General features: G+C 42.5%; 1 protein-coding gene and 1 long non-coding RNA gene across 5 annotated transcripts in view; one reads left to right on the plus strand and one right to left on the minus strand.

The window, feature by feature from the left end:
• PPP1R36 (protein phosphatase 1 regulatory subunit 36) overlaps positions 1–5,815 on the minus strand; it is a 23,058-nt gene extending 17,243 nt beyond the window's left edge. For 3 of the 4 annotated variants that reach the window (XM_073349879.1, XM_073349876.1, XM_073349883.1), the window contains exons 1-5: positions 5,560–5,815; positions 3,282–3,346; positions 1,844–1,930; positions 931–1,064; positions 738–804 (exon numbers count right to left, since the gene is read on the minus strand). In XM_073349879.1, coding sequence (XP_073205980.1) covers positions 738–804; positions 931–1,064; positions 1,844–1,930; positions 3,282–3,346; positions 5,560–5,778 — 572 coding nt within the window. In that variant the 5' untranslated portion in view covers positions 5,779–5,815. The remainder of the gene's footprint in view (positions 1–737; positions 805–930; positions 1,065–1,843; positions 1,931–3,281; positions 3,347–5,559) is intronic. The other variant, XM_073349877.1, reaches the window with a different exon arrangement.
• Positions 5,550–17,564, plus strand: LOC140913451 (uncharacterized). Its single transcript, XR_012159590.1, has 3 exons — positions 5,550–5,782; positions 7,974–8,107; positions 17,205–17,564. It is a non-coding gene; the product is annotated as an uncharacterized LOC140913451 (long non-coding RNA).
• Positions 17,565–18,252: the final 688 nt, after the last annotated feature.

An 18,252-nucleotide genomic window follows, 5' to 3' on the forward strand; every position in this document is an offset into this window, starting at 1 on the left:
CATTCCAGGAGATGGGCCTTCTGAAGCAGGTGGGTTGTAAAACATATGACTTCTCTGTACAAAATACATCGTTAAGTGTGGAACCCACATTTAAAAATCCAAGCAGAAAAACGCTTCTCTTCTCAAGTGATCATTCCCTTATGGCTAGATTGTGGCTGTAGGCAGGGCCCTGAGCAAAAGGTAGTACGGAAGTGGTACCACCCCATTGTGCCTCAGGGACATATCTCTGAGGTACAATTCCTTCTCCGCTTCCCTCTTGTTCTGGGCAGCAGAGAACTAATTTACTGTTGACAAATACCAGCACCAAATTCTGAAGCCTTCTGCACCAGCTCAGCGGTTCTAGTATTGGCAGTGCAGAACAAAGGCTCCACCTTGTTCTTTCCTCCCTTCTAGGGCCTAGTGCCGGACCCGATGTGTGGGTAAGCCTGCATGGGGATGCAATTAGAATGACTACCCTGAATGAGTGTTTAGCCCCAAATCACAATCTAGCCCTTAGTAAACACAGTGAAAGACCCTTTCATAAGAGTAAGGGAATTAATTTGCTGTACTCTGTTAGGGCTGAAATGCATTTGGTAGCACTTTCCACTGAACTTTATAGATGAGAGATTTTAAATCTCTAATATTTCGCTCTCCACTTTTTACAAGCTCTGAATCGATCACTATCAGTTATTAAAACACACAGCACACACACACACACACACACACACAATTCTTAGAACAAATTCCAGACTACATACCTCATAACTGCTGTAAAAGATGGTATATGATATGATTCATCTTCTTGTACCAGAAACAAAGCAGCATCTAAAAATGCACGAAGTGGAAAAAATGGATGTCAAAAATATTTCTGAGGAAAAACTTTTAGAGGAAATACTTTTCTAATCTGTAAGGATAACACTGTGCTGAGACCAAATGACAGTGTTTACTCACATTTAACATCATCTAATGTAACACACTCATTTTGTCCCCGCTTTGACAGCCTAGGGGATTTCTCTTCTTGTATATTCATTCTTTTCTCAGGGAATCTTGCACCAAACAAATCTCGAAACATACTAGGAGTCGATCTACAGGCAGGATTTAAAAAACATTGTTAATTCCACTTATCTGGGTTACAGTCAGATAAAAGCTTGCTGTTAACATCTAGGACGTTCTCTTTTCAGTTGATTCAATTTAAAGATGAAACTGGTAGTTAAAAAATGTTTGATGACTACTCTGAAGTCTTTCTTTCTTACTTTCTTTCTTTCTTTCACAAGCTATTGCAAGTAGACCACATCCAGCCAACCAAGGTCCTTCAACTCTTCAGAGCACTTCTGAATGTGGTTCTTTCATTTGGTAATATAATAAATTGTGACCATACTACATAGGTCAAAGACATTTTAGGTTATGGGTGGTAAAGAGAAAAGTTAACTGTGCCTTTTACTGTATTCCAATCTAGTCCACGTGTAACATAAATAATAATGGTAACAACAAATGTAATCTTTGAAGTACTTTACAACATGAATTAATTAATCCATCCTCACAAGACCCCTCTCTATAGATAAGTATTATTGTCTCCATTTTAACAGATGTGGAAACAGAGGCAAAGATCTTCAGTGCATTGCCCACAACCAAAAGGAGCTGGAGTCAGAGCTAGGAATAGACATTAGGAGTTCCTGGCTCCAGGTCCTGTGCTCAGACCACTAACCACACAGCCTGAAATGACTGCTGAAGTGACAGATTACTTTCTGCCTTAAATACTTTGTTAAATCAAGATAAAATATAAATTCTTAAAACTATAAGCAAAAGGTCCCACCCAAATAATGCTGCTTTCCTGTTTCAACCAAGTGAGTTTAAACTGGAATACCTGTCTAGTGTTTTACTACCCATTTCCTGAAAATGGATGGTTTTGCCCTTCTTGAGTTTCTCTTTAGCATCTGCGGTGGGGATGGAGCTGTAACACATATAGAGTGAACATTCAGAAAGGTAAAGTGCAATTGGACAGGGAAGTGGTGCAACAAATTCAGTATATACTGCAATTTAACACCCACATGTTTGGGCCTCCCTGTGACACTGAGACAAATCTCTGAACTGTGATTGGGTCAGACATTCCTTTTGCTATCCATCGAGGCAGGTTTAGAAAGGGACAAATATATCTGATGAATTTCATATCCTCCCACTCCTGCATCTGCCACACAGAGCACTGCAAGGTAGGAGAGAAATAGGAAGGGAAAGTTTGTTTCCTGACCTATGGCCTGCTCCTGCTCCCACTGAAATCAATGAGCACAGGACTAGACTCTTATGTCTATGTCTCAGAGAGGATAGGCTTGAAAAGTGAGCCATCTTGTTCCAGAGTTTGGTGTCAGGGTCCCTGTACACTGTGGGACACAAGAAACTGAGGAAACCCACTAAACCTTAGAGCCGAGAGGCTGGTAGACTTGCTGGGACCCAGTCTTTAAAGGGGCGTGTGTAATGGGCAGAGTAGGGAAGAGACAGTACACACAGGAGGAATCCACGCCTGAGAAAGATCTGGAATGCATATGAAAGGGGCAGGGAGGCAACAAATGGGAGTCATGTGTGACCGACTCCAAATCATCCGCCCTGCATGGCACATACACTGTCAGCTGTTTCAGGAAAGCACAGGGAGCCTATATTTTTTTCAGTGGCCCAAATTTTTTGTAGATTTCGGCCCATTAAAGTCTTAATCCACAACTGCCACAAAAATGTAAAAAATAATCATGTTTAAGGGCAATATCACCCCTTGAATGGCACAGGTGTATTATGCCTACAGTTCCTGGGTGCTTGAAAGTACTTCAGGATCAAACATAGCAGTGGACACAACTCCATGTCTTCAGTGAAGTTGCACTCAGTGCTTCAGTTCTGAATTTGGCCTTTGACTTTCAGAGCATTGTTTCAGGCATGTGCCTAGCTGATATAACATGCCTTGCTGGAATCCTCTTGTAGTGAATTCTGCTGGAGAGTAGTGCAAGGCAAATGTCACTAACATATTCATTATTTCTATGGCAAATTTCTCTTTCCATTAATCTATGGGGTAAACAACAACCCTAGGAGGTTAGTGTCACTAACATGTTAGTATAATTAACCTTTTACAGGCGCAGAAACTGAGGCACAAGGTCTACAGAGTGAGAGTTAAAAAGCTATTCCCTCCACAGGGAAAACAAATATGTAGGGCCTGGTCCTGCAGCTCATATTTGGGCAAAACCCCATTGGGATCCAATTTTACCTGCATAAGGACTACTGGATCAAGGCCTTAGTTTATACATTTTACAAATTGTAACTTTTACCTTGCAAATTCGAGTGTGTTGGTATCCTCTTTCCAGTACCACACCCCTGGGGCTATTTTTATCATCTACAAAAATTAAAATATAATGTCATGTGTAAACTCTTTAACTTCTTTTTAAAATCTAATCCAGGCATATTCTCAACCCAATTAAACAAAGTATTTATAACACAAACACTATGTAGTTTGACCAGTTTGGTCTGTCTCAATTGTTCATTTCACCCACATGTTGTCAGGCAAGTCCCTGAGAACTGGTTCCTGAACTGGCCAAACAGACAAAATCTTTGGGATCAAAAGCTGACTGGCTAAGGAAGAGAAAAACGGGTTTTTAATTCTTTTTTGCTTATTTCAGATTCTAAAGAAGGCCTGAAAGATTTGCTGGGGGTTTTAACTTTTCTTTTAACATTAGAAATTTAAATCATCCTTACATTGGAAGACTCTGGAAATCCAGTAAATGCAAAGCTATTAAGAACAGAAAGGGGTTTTAGTCAGTCTCTTTAAAACACATTTTTTGTTTGTTTCTGGTAACATCTATTTTACTTCAAGGACTATTTAAGACTTTGGAGAAAGAAAATCTTTGTTAAAGATACAGCAGGTTCCATGCTTATTTAACTTAGGTATGAAGAGTTCGCAAAACATCTTTTAGACCTCCCAGTGGTCATCCAACAAAACCAGAGAAGATAAGATTTTACATTCTTTGTCTTTCCAACTGAAAAATAAGGAGAAAAAAAACTTTGGAAGGAAAAAAAACCCATCAAAAACCTTTCAGTCTTCTTTATACATCATTAAAAAGGAAAGATTGCAAAGGTTTAAAAAACCCTTTGCAAGTCACCTTTAAGATAACATGCATCCAGTTGCTGGGACCCTTTCTCTTTAGCTAAGGATAATTAGTTTAAATTCAGTATTGCATTAATTTTTGTCACTTTTTGCCAGCTGACCAACCAGTTTCACAGAAATCCACACAGACACTGACTCAGTTCTAAAATGTTGTCAGAATACTGGACTTAAGGCTTGTCTACATGGCCCCACAGTCACAGTGTGGATGACAGGGGTGTGAATTGCAGTGCCTTGTGTAGATCCTGCTAGCATGAACTAAAAGGACTATGTTTCAAACAGGACTATGCTAATGTAAACTTGGTACCTTTTAGATCATATTAGCAGGGTCCACCTGGGGTAGTGAGAGCGCAACACTTTAAAGTGTACCCCAGTTCACATGCCAGTAGTTCGCATTGCAGGGCCGTGTGGACAAGACCTTAGAATATCAAAATAATTTAATGTCAGCAGAAGGCAACCTGTATAATGGTTAGAGCCCTGAACTGGGAGTCAGGAGATCTGGGTTTTATTCCTGATGCTTACACTAACCTATTGTATGATCTTGGCCTCTGGCCTCATTGGGCCTCAATTTTTCCAACTGTACAATGGAAATAATACCCACTTTTTTTAAGTGTTTTGCAATCCTCTGATGAAAGGGGTTGCATAAATGCAGTATCTTGAGATTGTAAACATGGGATTATCAATTCAGTTATAGATCAAGTAGAAGAAGGTGGTTAGTGATGCAGAAGATGGATAATCAGATACAAGTGTAAACAATGATAGCAAAACAGAATAAAGAACTTTACTGTGTCTGCAAACTATACTGTGCAGACATAACTCTCTGGCTGCTTGCTTGAATGTGTGGTCATTTATGGTCATTAAAACCAAAATGGCAGGCGGTTTAATTTGTCTTTTGATAGCAAAGAATTATAATTCTCACTGATATACTACAGCACCTTCCACCACTAGAAGATCTCTAAGAAGGCAACTTCCCTAGGAGGTTAGTGTCACTAACATGTTAGTATAATTAACCTTTTACAGGCGCAGAAACTGAGGCACAAAGTCGTTTTCCAAAGTCCTCAATGGAGCTGGAAAGAAAACCCAGGAGTCCAGACTCCAGTAGAAAAGCTACCAGGCCGCTCTCCTCTCCCCTACATTAGTGGGCAAATCCAAAATAAACAGCAGGCAGGAGATCACCGTTGCTCCCCTACAGGGGATCACTTTGCGGACTGCGCAGACAGCTTGCGCTTGGCCCCTCTGGCTACTTTAGGGGCTGCGGGCACGCCTGCGAGCTGCTGCCGGGGCTCTCCCGGGGCTCTCCCGGCTCGGGCTCTTCGCAGGCGGTACCTGCGGGCGGGGCCGCCGCCCGCAAGGCAAGAATGGGACTCGAGAGGCGATTGACCAGCCTCTGCCGCCATCCAACCCTCCACGAGGCAGCGAACCCTTCTCCGCGGCCAGGGCAGACTCACCGCTTGCATGGTGCCTGGGAGCCCGCCGGCCGCAGGGAGGAGAGGGCGGCGGCTGGCGGCACTGTTTACAGCGGGTCTCCCGGTAACAGCCCCTGGAAACCACAAGTTCCAGCGCGCAAGGAGCGCCGCCGCACGCTGGGACTTGCAGTCGGTTCGCCCTGCCCCGCTCGGGCTGGCTGGCTCCGCTCCCAGGGGGCAGCGCTGAGTCTCCGTCCCCATGGAGGTGGGCAGGGGTCCTCGGGTGCAATCACAACATCTCTCCGGCCAGTCCTTAGGGCTTGTGTTGTGACTGGGAGGGGAGACTGGCAGAGGTTTGAGCACTGGCCTGCTAAACCCGGGGTTGTGAGTTCAATCCTTGAGGGGGCCATTTAGGGATCTGGGGCAAAAACAATTGGGGATTGGTCCTGCTTTTGAGCAGGGGGTTGGACTAGATGCCCTCCTGAGGTCCCTTCCAACCCTGATATTCTATGATTCTATGATACAGGGCTGCCTGGGTGTGCCCGGTCACTGACCCGGTCCTCGCAGGAGGTCCTCAGTGAATGTAGCTGCCCGGTGGCACCGCCTCCCTCGGTGTGGCCCTTTCAAGATTTGAATGTGTCCCCAGGGACCAAAGGGCTGAGTGCTCCCTGCAGCACCATCCAGCTCCCCGGTCAAGATCTGCCCTTTCCTTCTGGAAAGGTTTGAAGTGCACTAAGGCAGCTGGCCTAGTGTAGACGCAGTTATACCAGCAGAAATGTGCTATGGCTGGTGCAGCTTATTTCACTCAGGGAACTGGTATGCAGCAAAAGCACTCTTTTTGCTCGTCTAAGCTGCATCTACAGTCGGTGGGTTTAGCCCGTGTAGCTATATCAGCAAAACTTAAAAGTGTAGACTAGGCCTAAGGTGCACTCTGAGGTGGTAAAAGCATCTGACATAAGATTTATAGATAGCTCAGTTGGATGGGGGAGAAGGATTATTACATATGCACCCAGCTCTTATGTATATTGATGTGCCCTATTCATTTCTATAGTGCAGGTTTTACCTGTGGGAAAGATGTTTTGGAGAGTATTACTGTGGTTTTTATGACTCTGTGTAAGACTATGGAGATTGCAGTAAAGAAGCTACGTGGGAAAAAACTAGCCTGAAAAAGTTTACTTTCTAAACCTAACTCCCCCCTCCGCCCTTAGAGATGCTGCAGCAGGGCCACCACAGATACAAATCTCTTGCGCTCTTTAGAGTGCCTGCCCAAATGCTGACAGAAAGTCTTGAATCTTTCTGAAAATTCAGTTCTGAGCTTTGCACATTTCTCTCCAGTGACCTTTTTTGACAATTGCATTAAGTATGTTGTGTTTCCAGTTGCTACTACAGGCTGCCAAGTATATTCTGGTGGCTTGGCAGTAGTGCTACATATTTCTCAGGATGAGATAAGCAGATTTGGAACAATCTCAGATCTCTCCATCGCAGGACGGCAGAGGTCAGGAGCACTGTAGAAACAGGATCTTGAACAAGGAAGAATGAGAGAGATGGAAATGATGGTCACTGGCTCATTTGCTGGACAGTTTATAATGTAGCATCGTCATCAGCCTCAGGAGGCTGATTGCCCTTTTGGCCAATTTAAAAGCCACATCAAAGGAGAAGGTCTGTAAAGCATTGCCTAAAATAAAGGGCAAGGAAGGAGGGGATTGCCTGTGGGTCTACCTATGCCAGATGGGAGAGAGGCAATCATCAAGAGAACCCATTCTTAGATAGTTATAGCTAATATTATCACAATCCCAACAGGAAATCTGCAAACTAATCTAATTAAAATTACTACTTGGATGGTCCTTTCAACTGAGAAGATCAAACAGCTTCAGAAATAATAATGGACTCAAGCCTCATAACACTCCTATGAACTAGGGAAATATTATCACCACCCTTTTACAGATGGGAACACAGATACAAGGAGCTTTAAGGCCTTGCCCAAGGCCACACAGGAAGTCAGTTGCAGAGCTAGGGATACAGCCCTGTTTTCTTAAATTAATTTTGCATAATTATTTCTCTTTAAAGCTTTAAGCCAGTGGCTCTCAACCTTTCCAGACTACTGTACCCTTTCAGGAGTCTGATTTGTTTTGTGTACCCCAAGTTTCATCTCAATTAAATACTACTTGCTTACAAAATCAGATATAAAAATATACAAAAGTGTCACAGCACACGATTACTGAAAAATTGCTTACTTTTTCATTTTTATCATATAATTATAAAATAAATCAATTGGAATATAAATATACTTACATTTCAGTGTATAGTATATTGAGCAGTATAAACAAGTCATTGGCTGTATGTGAATGAGCTGATATACCCCCCCTGGAAGACCTCTGCATAACCCTAGTTGAGAACCACTGGTTTAAGCCACTCACAAGCATGTGCCCCTCATTTTTCATTTACATTCATTTCAGAAACAGGCAAGAAACCATACCAGGGATGGGCCTTCCCTTCAAATAAAACTACAGCATTCTGGACTCAGATACTATGGTGATGGATATCATAAATCTCTGGCTAGAGGTACAGTAATCACTGCAGTATGACTATTGTAAGTCGGCTTGGCAGAATTCAATTTTTATTTATTTACAATTTAGATGGACACTATCAATATTTATTTTAAAGCTTTTTTCTTATTTTTATCTATTTACATTTTCACTGGTATGATAAGTGATGGGGGGTGTCAAGGAGGGGTCAGAGAATAATTACTTAATGACAGCAGACACTGAGATTCAAAAAATTGAAGCTCTATGATCGTTAAAACACAAATTGTCAATATCACATGTCAAAATATACAGAGCGAATATCCTTAAATCAAATGCTAACAAGTCGTCAAGCAGCATTCTTCCTACTTTGCCTACCTAAATTTTGTTGAGTTGTGTATGATGAAATCAGTTTACTGACACTTCCCAATAAATAGCTAATCCTTCCAAACCTAATTATAAGACTGAGCTTTGGGTTATTGCTACAAAGCATTTTTATGAGTGTATAATTCTGCAAGCCAAGCCTGCTGTAGTCTGCAGAGAAGGCAATGGGCCAACTCTGAGGGGGTGCTAAAGTTTCAAAGTCTTAAAGGACATTTTTGAATGGCCAGCTATCCTTATAGCAGTCAGTGCATGGTGAATTTAAAAGAACAACAGAGTCTTACGAGATTTCATGCCCTCTGCTAGGTAAGCAAATGGCTCCTTTTACATTCCAGCCAGTGAGAGATAACACAAGGCCAGAGTGCTTCCTCAGTGGCTCTAGGACTTTGGCACCCCCTTACCGCAGGTGTCCTTGGGATCCTCCTCTCTTAAAGGGGAAATTCTCCTCCATGGAGAGAGGGACCACAGAAATGTAACACAGCTCCCGCACAGACCACCCTCTAACTGAAACTGTGAGACCACTGCCCCACTCCTATCCTCTCCCACCATACAGTTTCCATGGCTCACAGTGATCACAGAAGGACAGCATTGATTGAGCGCAGTTATATGTTTGCTATGTCAAAACTGAGGCTCTTACCCATTTCACCCTGGAAGGTTCAGGTGGGTCTGGAACTAGTGCTCTAGGGGAATTTTTTGCATACTCACCTCCTGCACCCAAGATGGTGAGTGTGTGAGGTGGGGATACCACATTATAGGCCAGCCTGGTAGTATTGCCTAATATTAAGGTTGCCCAACACTTTCTATCATAAGGCCCTGTTTTCAGTTGTTTGTGACTTTCCCAAACGTTAACCATTTAGGCTGAAATTTTCCATATCAAGTGTCTGCCTCGGGCTGAATATTTGTAATAAATTTTATGTAAAATAGTTGTTGTTCCAAGAATGAGGTTAGTGAAAAAATACATTGCTTTGTCCGTGTTGCAAATTTCTGGTGACCTTTTCTTTGAGAAGTTCTAATGCCCCACTGGTTTTGATCAGGGACTTGAAATTTGGCAAGGTGAGTGGCCTTTGTGTCAGGAAGGTGCCTTTTGTCATCCCCTTGAAAATCCACCCAAATTTGGCCAAGTCTTAAGCTTTTGGAAAGCTTTTTGTTTGCACATGCTCAGTAGAGACTTGCTAGAGTCCGCTAAATTCCCCCCCCCCTCCCAATATTCCATCCTCACTGAGCATTCTCCAGCCCAGGCAGACTAAGACTTTCCTGGTAACTGAAGCTCTAAGCTGCTTCAGACTGTGCCAGGACCCAGGGTCTGGGTTGAGGCACCCGAGCTGAGAGCAAGGAACCTGACTCTCCTAGGCTGACACCAGGCAGTTTGGAAGAAGCAGCTGCCTGTTTCAAATGCAGAGTGGGGCAGGAGCTGGACAAGTGGTGGGGGGAGGGCGGGTTAGACTGGGACAAGGAGCCTGAGGAGTTAAGGGGAGACTGGAGGCTGGCACAAGGAACTGTGAACTGGTGGACGAGGGACTCTGGGGCTGCAAATCAGACGGGTGGGAGAAGGAGGAAGGGGAAGGGAAGACTGATCTGATGAGGAGCTGGGATGGGGGGCAGAACTGGGTCTGGCTGGGCAAACAGACTGTGACAAGCCATTGTTAGTGGAGACACTGAGATTGGATGAGGAGCCTGGGAGACTGTCAGGTAGGTGGCATGACCAATATAGACACATGGGGTGGCAATCTGGAGGACAGAGAGATACACAGATCAGACAAGATGCCAGGAGGGGGAGATTAGGACTGCCTGGGCAAGGAGACTCAGACTGGGAAGAGACTCCTGAGAAGTACAGACTAGGATTGGGTAGATGACAAGAATGAGACTGGGAGGATCCGGGGTAGGGAATAGACAGCTTGGAACAGGAACATGTTAGAGGGGATGGGGCACCAGTGTGTGTGCCCATTAGACCACACTCCCCTCCAGATCCTGGAATGAAACCCGAGATTCCTGAGTCTCACCATTCCTCCATGTCAACAGATATCTATGAACCCACAGGCAAGGTGTCCCATTCCTCTCGAGTTCTGCTGCACAGAGAGGATGACAATTTACTACGGCTATCGAGTGCAGCTCAAGAGCCAGAGACCCGCGCGCGCTTAAGGTTCCAGTCCTCATGATGACCCTTATGGGTGTCAATATGATGCCACATGATGGAATTTCTGTTTTTTGTTTTTCAGTTTGCTCTTTTAAAAACCTACAAAATTTCTCTCTCTCTCTCACACACACACACATTAGAAGAGCATTATTAAGGTAAAGCACCCAAAAGTCAGTAAACACCAGTACTGAGGTTGCCCATGCAACTTTAATTCAGTTCCCGTGTGCATATGCATTATGATATAGGATAATTACATGATCACATCCTCATTTTTTTCCATTCAACCCCTGCTTCATTCAATGCACACACTGAATGGGGCTCACTGAGCAGCTTATTCAATCTGTCCATAACTGGAAAGCAAGTAGTACATGAGTCCTATAACAAAAATATCACTGACTCACCATCCAGTGGTGTCCCTTTTCTGTCTCTCTCTTTGCCCTTTTCCACGTCAGGTGTGCCCTCTGGTCTCCAGACCCCTCATACTACTTTCTTCCTCCCTTCCCTGGGGCTGATTGAATGTCAGCACTGGTTTCCCTGGGACTATTAGTCTCTTATGTGCATTGCTGTTTTGCATTAGAAACAAAGGGTCCAAAAATTAAAGTTCACAGTAGCTAATACTTATTCCCTTGCTATACAGTATACTAGCCAAGTACTCTCTTCTGTTCATTAAAAGCAGGACCATACTGTAGGACAGAATAAAAGAGCATGCTTGGGGGCATATTAAGATTAGTGTGGCTGTGGATTTTCCACTTTTCATTTGTGCAAAATTGAATTTGCTCATTCTTTTTTTTCCAGCATGAAGAGGCTTCAAATTTACATCTTTTGCCAGTGCTGCTGCTTTTCACTGAATATTTGGAGTATCCCCAAACCAGACAGTAGTTGAATAGCCTTGTTGCTGGCTCCATTAGATAACTTTTGTCCTACCTTTTATCCTGACCCTACTGTAATGCACAAACACCACCACAGTTATGCAGCTTTAGACCCCGACAAAGCTGCCTCTGCCCTGTCCAGTTTATTAATAGAGGCTATGAAAGTGAACTTGCTAACACTGATAGTCAAAAGCAACACTGGCTTTCGAGTCTTGAATACAAACGTTCTAGGGAAATCAGAATGACTATTGCCAAGTATTACAGAGGAATGAAGTCTGAATTTCGAAAGCTGGAAAAACCAACTGCACATTCTTTCTGACAATCTGATGTGATTCCTCTCTTCTCTGTGGCTTCATCAGATGAATGTTAGTGGTTATCAGATATATTTATCTAGCCAGACATTTGCTTTGTGATTCCAACAAGGAACTTTTGTTTGTATTATGCCACATGTGAAAAAGAAGAAATATTCAAGCACCACATCATGCACATTAATATTACCTATACATATTTTCACAACTTGGATTTTGATTTAGTACTTGGTGGAAAGCAAAGGTGTCAATCGCATGGAGAAGTCCTACAGAACTTACAGAAAATAACTAGGGCTGTCAAATGATTATGATAAGCTTGATTATCATGCACATTGTAGGGAGAGTAGTCACTTTGGATAAGCTATTACCAGCAGGAGATTGAGTTTGTGTGTGGGGTTTTTGGAGGGGGGTGAGGGGGTGAGAGAACCTGGATTTGTGCTGGAAATGACCCACCTTGATTATCATACACATTGTGGAGAGTGGTCACTTTGGATGGGCTATTACCAGCAGGAGAGTGAGTTTGTGGGGGGGGGAGCGGAGGGTGAGAAAACCTGGATTTGTGCTGGAAATGGCCCAACTTGATGATCACTTTAGATAAGCTATTACCAGCAGGACAGTGGGGTGGGAGGAGGTATTGTTTCATGGTCTGTGTGTGTATATAATGTCTACTGCAGTTTCCACGGTACGCATCCGATGAAGTGAGCTGTAGCTCATGAAAGCTCATGCTCAAATAAATTGGTTAGTCTCTAAGGTGCCACGAGTACTCCTTTTCTTTTTACGAATTAATATAAGGCAATTGCCTGTTTTTCACCCTTCGCAGATGATCAGCTATACATTTCAAAGAGAGATGAATACGATATCCCGTGTTTACAGTCATTTAAATGCTAGGATGTTCTTTTGATCTCTGAATGAACAGAATACATCATAGACGGGGACTGTTGATTACATTGTTGACTACTACCAATATATATGCAAATACACAAAAATTATCTCCCTATATGTCTTTAAGGGTTGAATTTGAGTCATTTATCCTACATCCGATGAGGTGAGCTGTAGCTCACGAAAGCTTATGCTCAAATAAATTGGTTAGTTTCTAAGGTGCCACAAGTACTCCTTTTCTTTTTGCGAATACAGACTAACACGGCTGTTACTCTGAAACTTATCCTACAGGATGCTTAAGCCTTTCTGGTCATGTGTCAAAACAACACTGGCTTCAACAGTGCCATGCTAACACCTGTTCTAACTTTCAGGTGACATTGTAGATAAGAAGCAGGCAGCATTATCTCCCATAAATATGAACATATTTGTTTGTCTTAGCAATTGGCTAAACAACAAGTACGAGGACTGAGTGGATTTGTAGACTAACGTTTGACATTGTTTTGGTTTTAGTGCAGTTATGTAAAAAAAATCTACATTTGTAAATTGCACTTTCACGATAAAGAGATTGCACTACAGTACTTGTGTGAGGTGAATTGAAAAATACTATTTCTTTGATCATATTCACATATTTAAGTGCAAATATTTGTAATAGAAAATAATATAAAGTGAGCACTGTACACTTTGTATTCTGTTTATAACTGAAATCAATATATTGGAAATGTAGAAAAAATCCAAAAATATTTATACAAAATTAAAATGGGTATCTATTATTAACAGTGCAATTAAAACGGTGATTGATCACAACTATTTTTAAAATCTAGTTAATTTGTTTTGCATTAATTGCAATTGTGTTAATTGCAATTTACAGCCCTAAAAATAACCTGGTTTCTAACCATCCTATAGAATTTAACAATTATATTCCTGGTATAGAATTATAAAGGATGATTTAAAAATATAGACAAGATCTCCTCTATTCAATTCTGTATGTTTTGAAAATAATTTCTACATACTCTTGTTAGTTTCCTCCTTATTAATTTTTACACGACTTTTCCGTAAGTCCTGGCCATCTTTCTTTATAGTGGAAACACGTTTTTCCCCTACATGACACAATTTTACTATAACAAAACCTAATAGGCAAAATATCCCTTCTTCTGTGCCCTGGGAGTGATAGACATGGCCAAGGCTTTACCACCATTCAAAGACGTGGTTAAAACATGAGTAGTCTACACCAAGTGTTGGGGATTAACTTTGTTGTTACTTATCGGGGTTAGCTGTGTTAGTCTGTATCCACAAAAACAACAAGGCCCTGTTTGAAATGGCACCTTAAAGACTAACAGATTTATTTGAGCATAAGCTTTCGTGGGTAAAAACCTCACTGCCACCGGACTCTTTGTTGTTTGTTGTTACTCTATCCCTTTCCAAGGGATTTATATAGTGGAAAAGGGAACTATGATTGCTAGCATGAGTTAGCACATTTCCATGTGGACAGGGCCCGTGGGAAAATAATTAATTTGCTAAATGAAAAATAAAATGCCCTTGAAAAATATTTTAAAGTTTCTAGACACATCCTAAAAACCAGAAAATTTGGTCAAGATTTTCAACAGTGACTAGTGATTTTAGGTTCCTCGTTTCTGGGGTACCCAACCGGAGACACTTTGAAGTGGATTGATACTGCGCACCAGCACATCCTGAACTATGTGAGAGAGAGTAGGGTAAGGAGAGGGACACTAAGAGGTCTATACTAACAAAATCAAATGAAAAATGTGTCACAGACCATGAAATCTGGGCTTGTGTGTGCTTTTACCCTATATTATACAGATTTCAAGAGGGAGACCAGTGTTTCTCAAATTCAGAGTCCTGACCCAAAAGAAAGTTGCAGGTGGGTTGCAAGGTTATTTTAGGGGGGTCACGGTATTGCCACCCTCACTTCTGCGCTGCCTTCAGAGCTGGGCGACCAGAGAGCGGCAGCTGTTGGCCAGGCACCAGCTCTGAAGGCAGCGCCCCGCCAGCAGCAGCACAGAAGTCAGGGTGGCCATACCACACCAGGCCATCCTTACTTCTGCGCTGCTGCTGGCAGCGGCTCTGCCTTCAGAGCTGGGATCCCAGCCAGCAGCCGCCGCTTTGCAGCTGCCCACCACAGAAGGGTAGCAGTACTGCAAACCCGCCCCCTCCCCCCCAATAACCTTCTGACACCCCCACCCCCAACTTATTTTTGGATCAGGTCCCTACCTACAATTACAACACCATGACATTTCAGCTTTAAATAGCTGAAATCATGAAATTTACTACTTTTAAAATCCTACCACCATGAAATTGATCAAAACGGACTGTGAATTTGGTAGGGCCCTATCTATACCACAAACTTTTGTCAGCATAGCTCTGTCCGTCAAGGGTGCGAAAAACCCACACTCCCAGCCGCTAGTCATGGCAAACTCTCCAATGTAAAGACAGCTCTGCCAACAGAAGAGTGCTACAGTCAGCAGAGCTAATTAGAGGGACACGGTGGGTAAGGTAATATTTATTGGGCCAGCTTGTGGTGGTGAGAGGCACAAGCTTTCGAGCTTACACCACACTCTTGAGCTCAAAAGCTTGTCTCTCTCACCACCAGAAACCAGTTCAATAAAAGATACTATCTTACCCACCTGCTCTAATATCATGGGACCGACACAGCTATAACAACGCTGCATACAGCACAGCTTATGTTGTTTGGGATAGTGTTGTTACACCAACAGAAAAACTTCGTCTGTCTTGGGGGTTCTGTTGGAATAGCTGTACCCAGTAAGGCATTCACAGTGCAGACAAGGCCTAAGCCAAAAATACATGAGATATTAGAAATCCATCTGTACAGAGATCATAGAATATCAGGGTTGGAAGGGACCACAGGAGGTCATCTAGTCCAACCCCCTGCTCAAAGCAGGACCAATCCCCAATTTTTGCCCCATTTCCCTAAATGGCCCCCTCAAGGATTGAACTCACAACCCTGGGTTTAGCAGGCTAATGCTCAAACCCCCTGAGCTATCCCTCCCCTCGCCTGTTCCTGTTGTAATTTCCAGAAATGTGGAAAAACCCTTCAGTGATTTTGAACTTTGCTTCATAGCCAACATTGGCTATCACCCACCCCACTCCCACCAATGTGTTCAATTGGGATAAGCGGGAAGATCTTTTCATGGATTGAGAACTGGTTAAAAGACAGGGAACAAAGGGCAGGAATAAATGGTAAATTTTCAGAATGGAGAGAGGTAACTAGTGGTGTTCCCCAAGGGTCAGTCCTAGGACCAATCCTATTCAACTTATTCATAAATGATCTGGAGAAAGGGGTGAACAGTGAGGTGGCAAAGTTTTCAGATGATCCTAAACTGCTCAAGATAGTTAAGACCAAAGCAGATTGTGAAGAACTTCAAAAAGATCTCACAAAACTAAGTGATTGGGGAACAAAATGGCAAATGAAATGTAATGTGGATAAATGTAAAATAATGCACTCTGGAAAAATAACCCCAACTATACATACAATATGATGGGGGCTAATTCAGCTACAACTAATCAGGAGAAAGAGCTTGGAGTCATTGTGGATAGTTCTCTGAAGACGTCCACGCAGTGTGCAGCGACAGTCAAAAAAGCAAACAGGATGTTAGGAATCATTAAAAATGGGATAGAAAATAAGACGGAGAATATCTTATTGCCCCTATATAAATCCATGGTATGCCCACATCTTGAATACTGCGTACAGATGTGGTCCCCTCATCTCAAAAAAGATATACTGGCATTAGAAAAGGTTCAGAAAAGGTCAACTAAAATGATTAGGGGTTTGGAACGGGTCCCATATGAGGCGAGATTGAAGGGGCTAGGACTTTTCAGCTTGGAAAAGAGGATACTAAGGGAGGATATGATAGAGGTCTATAAAATCATGAGTGGTGTGGAGAAAGTGAATAAGGAAAAGTTATTTACTTGTTCCCATAATATAAGAACTAAGGGCCACCAAATGAAATTAATGGGTAGCAGGTTTAAAACAAATAAAAGGAAGTTCTTCTTCACTCAGCGCACAGTCAACCTGTGGAACTCCTTGCCTGAGGAGGTTGTGAAGGCTAGGACTATAACAGGGTTTAAAAGAGAACTGGATAAATTCATGGCGGTTAAGTCCATTAATGGCTATTAGCCAGGATGGGTGAGGAATGGTGTCCCTAGCCTCTGTTTGTAGAGGGTGGAGATGAATGGCAGGAGAGAGAGATCACTTATGTTCTTAGGTTGAATGAAATTGAAACTAACACAACCACAGTTCAATATATTTGCTTATTCATCTGTCACCGTCTTAGTTGCACAAAGACTTGGGATGGACTCAAAGACCAGAACCAACGGATGCATTTGGGACACAGTCACTTTTCTCTACTCTCCCTTCATGAAAAGTGAAAAAAAACTTTGTTTTTATTAGCAAGAAAAGTCATCCGCTTAATAGTGAGGCAGGTAAACAAAATTGGTTTTACCATTTATTGTGTCCCCCTCTAAGTAAACACACACAGTCAGTTTTCTTAAGCAGAACATTTCAGAAGTGTCTGTTACTTTAAAAAAAAAATTCTTTGCTTTCTTCCCTTTGCTTAAGGACCACAATACCTTGAGGGCAGCTGAACAGCAATGGCAGATGAAGAGTTCTCCCTCCCCAGAACACGTGGGACAACGTCAATATTTCAAACTAAAAAAACCCAACAAATTAAAAGAGGTTGAGGCTGCCTTCAGCCATCGAAAGGGGGAGAAAATGGAGCTCCTATCATTGCCTGCCACTATCCAAACCCCTTTGTGGTGCGTGCACACGCTCTCTCTCACACCAAGAGGAGGAAAAAGTCTGCAGATTTCCCCACTCCACTACTGCAGTAGAGGGTAAAGGAGAGCAGCACAATATAGACAAAGGAAAGACTTGGGCCATGTAAGGGAGAAGATCTTGTGGGTTTTGAATGCTGTTTTATATGTAGAAATTAAACATGTTCTTACATCTGCAAATATGTCTGCACAACTGTATCCTCACATTGGTGTTGAAAGAATAGTCTAGTTTAAGCCACCACTTTACAGCTACTTTCTGATGGAGTCAGTTGAGCAAAATCAATCCCAGCATTGGAGTTACGTTAAGAAGGGATATTTAACCACCAAGGCTCTTGGTTTTTTTTAAACTCAACCAAAAAATTATTAATTTAAAAAGTTAGCTTACTGCTATGTACATGCCAAGTCTGAAGAAAGGAGCTTTGAAATAAGTCTGCTTTAAAAAGGTGTGCATGCACTTCTTTAATTTGGTGCCTTCTACATAATGTTATGTGTAGTATCTACATGGAAAAAGCAAATTCTCTGAGTGCTTTTCCTTGTGTGTGTGTGTGTATGTATGTGTCGGGGAGAGACAGCAGCAGAGAATGGGAAGGACACAAACCAGAATCAGTAAATTGCCCATTTCTTTCAAAGGTTTCTGCTCTCAGGTCATATCAGACAATGCACTGAACTTTTTAGACACAATATTTATATAAATGACAGGAGGATCCCAGCAAGAACCTGCTGTGCCCTTTCCAAGGTCTGCTGACAAGAAAACAGAGACTGTTAGAATACAGCCACTTCTGCTTTTTGAGCTATTAGAAGGGACTGGGAGTCAGCACAGCTGCAGCCCTGCA

This window comes from Lepidochelys kempii, chromosome 6 (genome assembly GCF_965140285.1).
Source record: "Lepidochelys kempii isolate rLepKem1 chromosome 6, rLepKem1.hap1, whole genome shotgun sequence".
Lineage (NCBI taxonomy): Eukaryota > Metazoa > Chordata > Testudines > Cheloniidae > Lepidochelys > Lepidochelys kempii.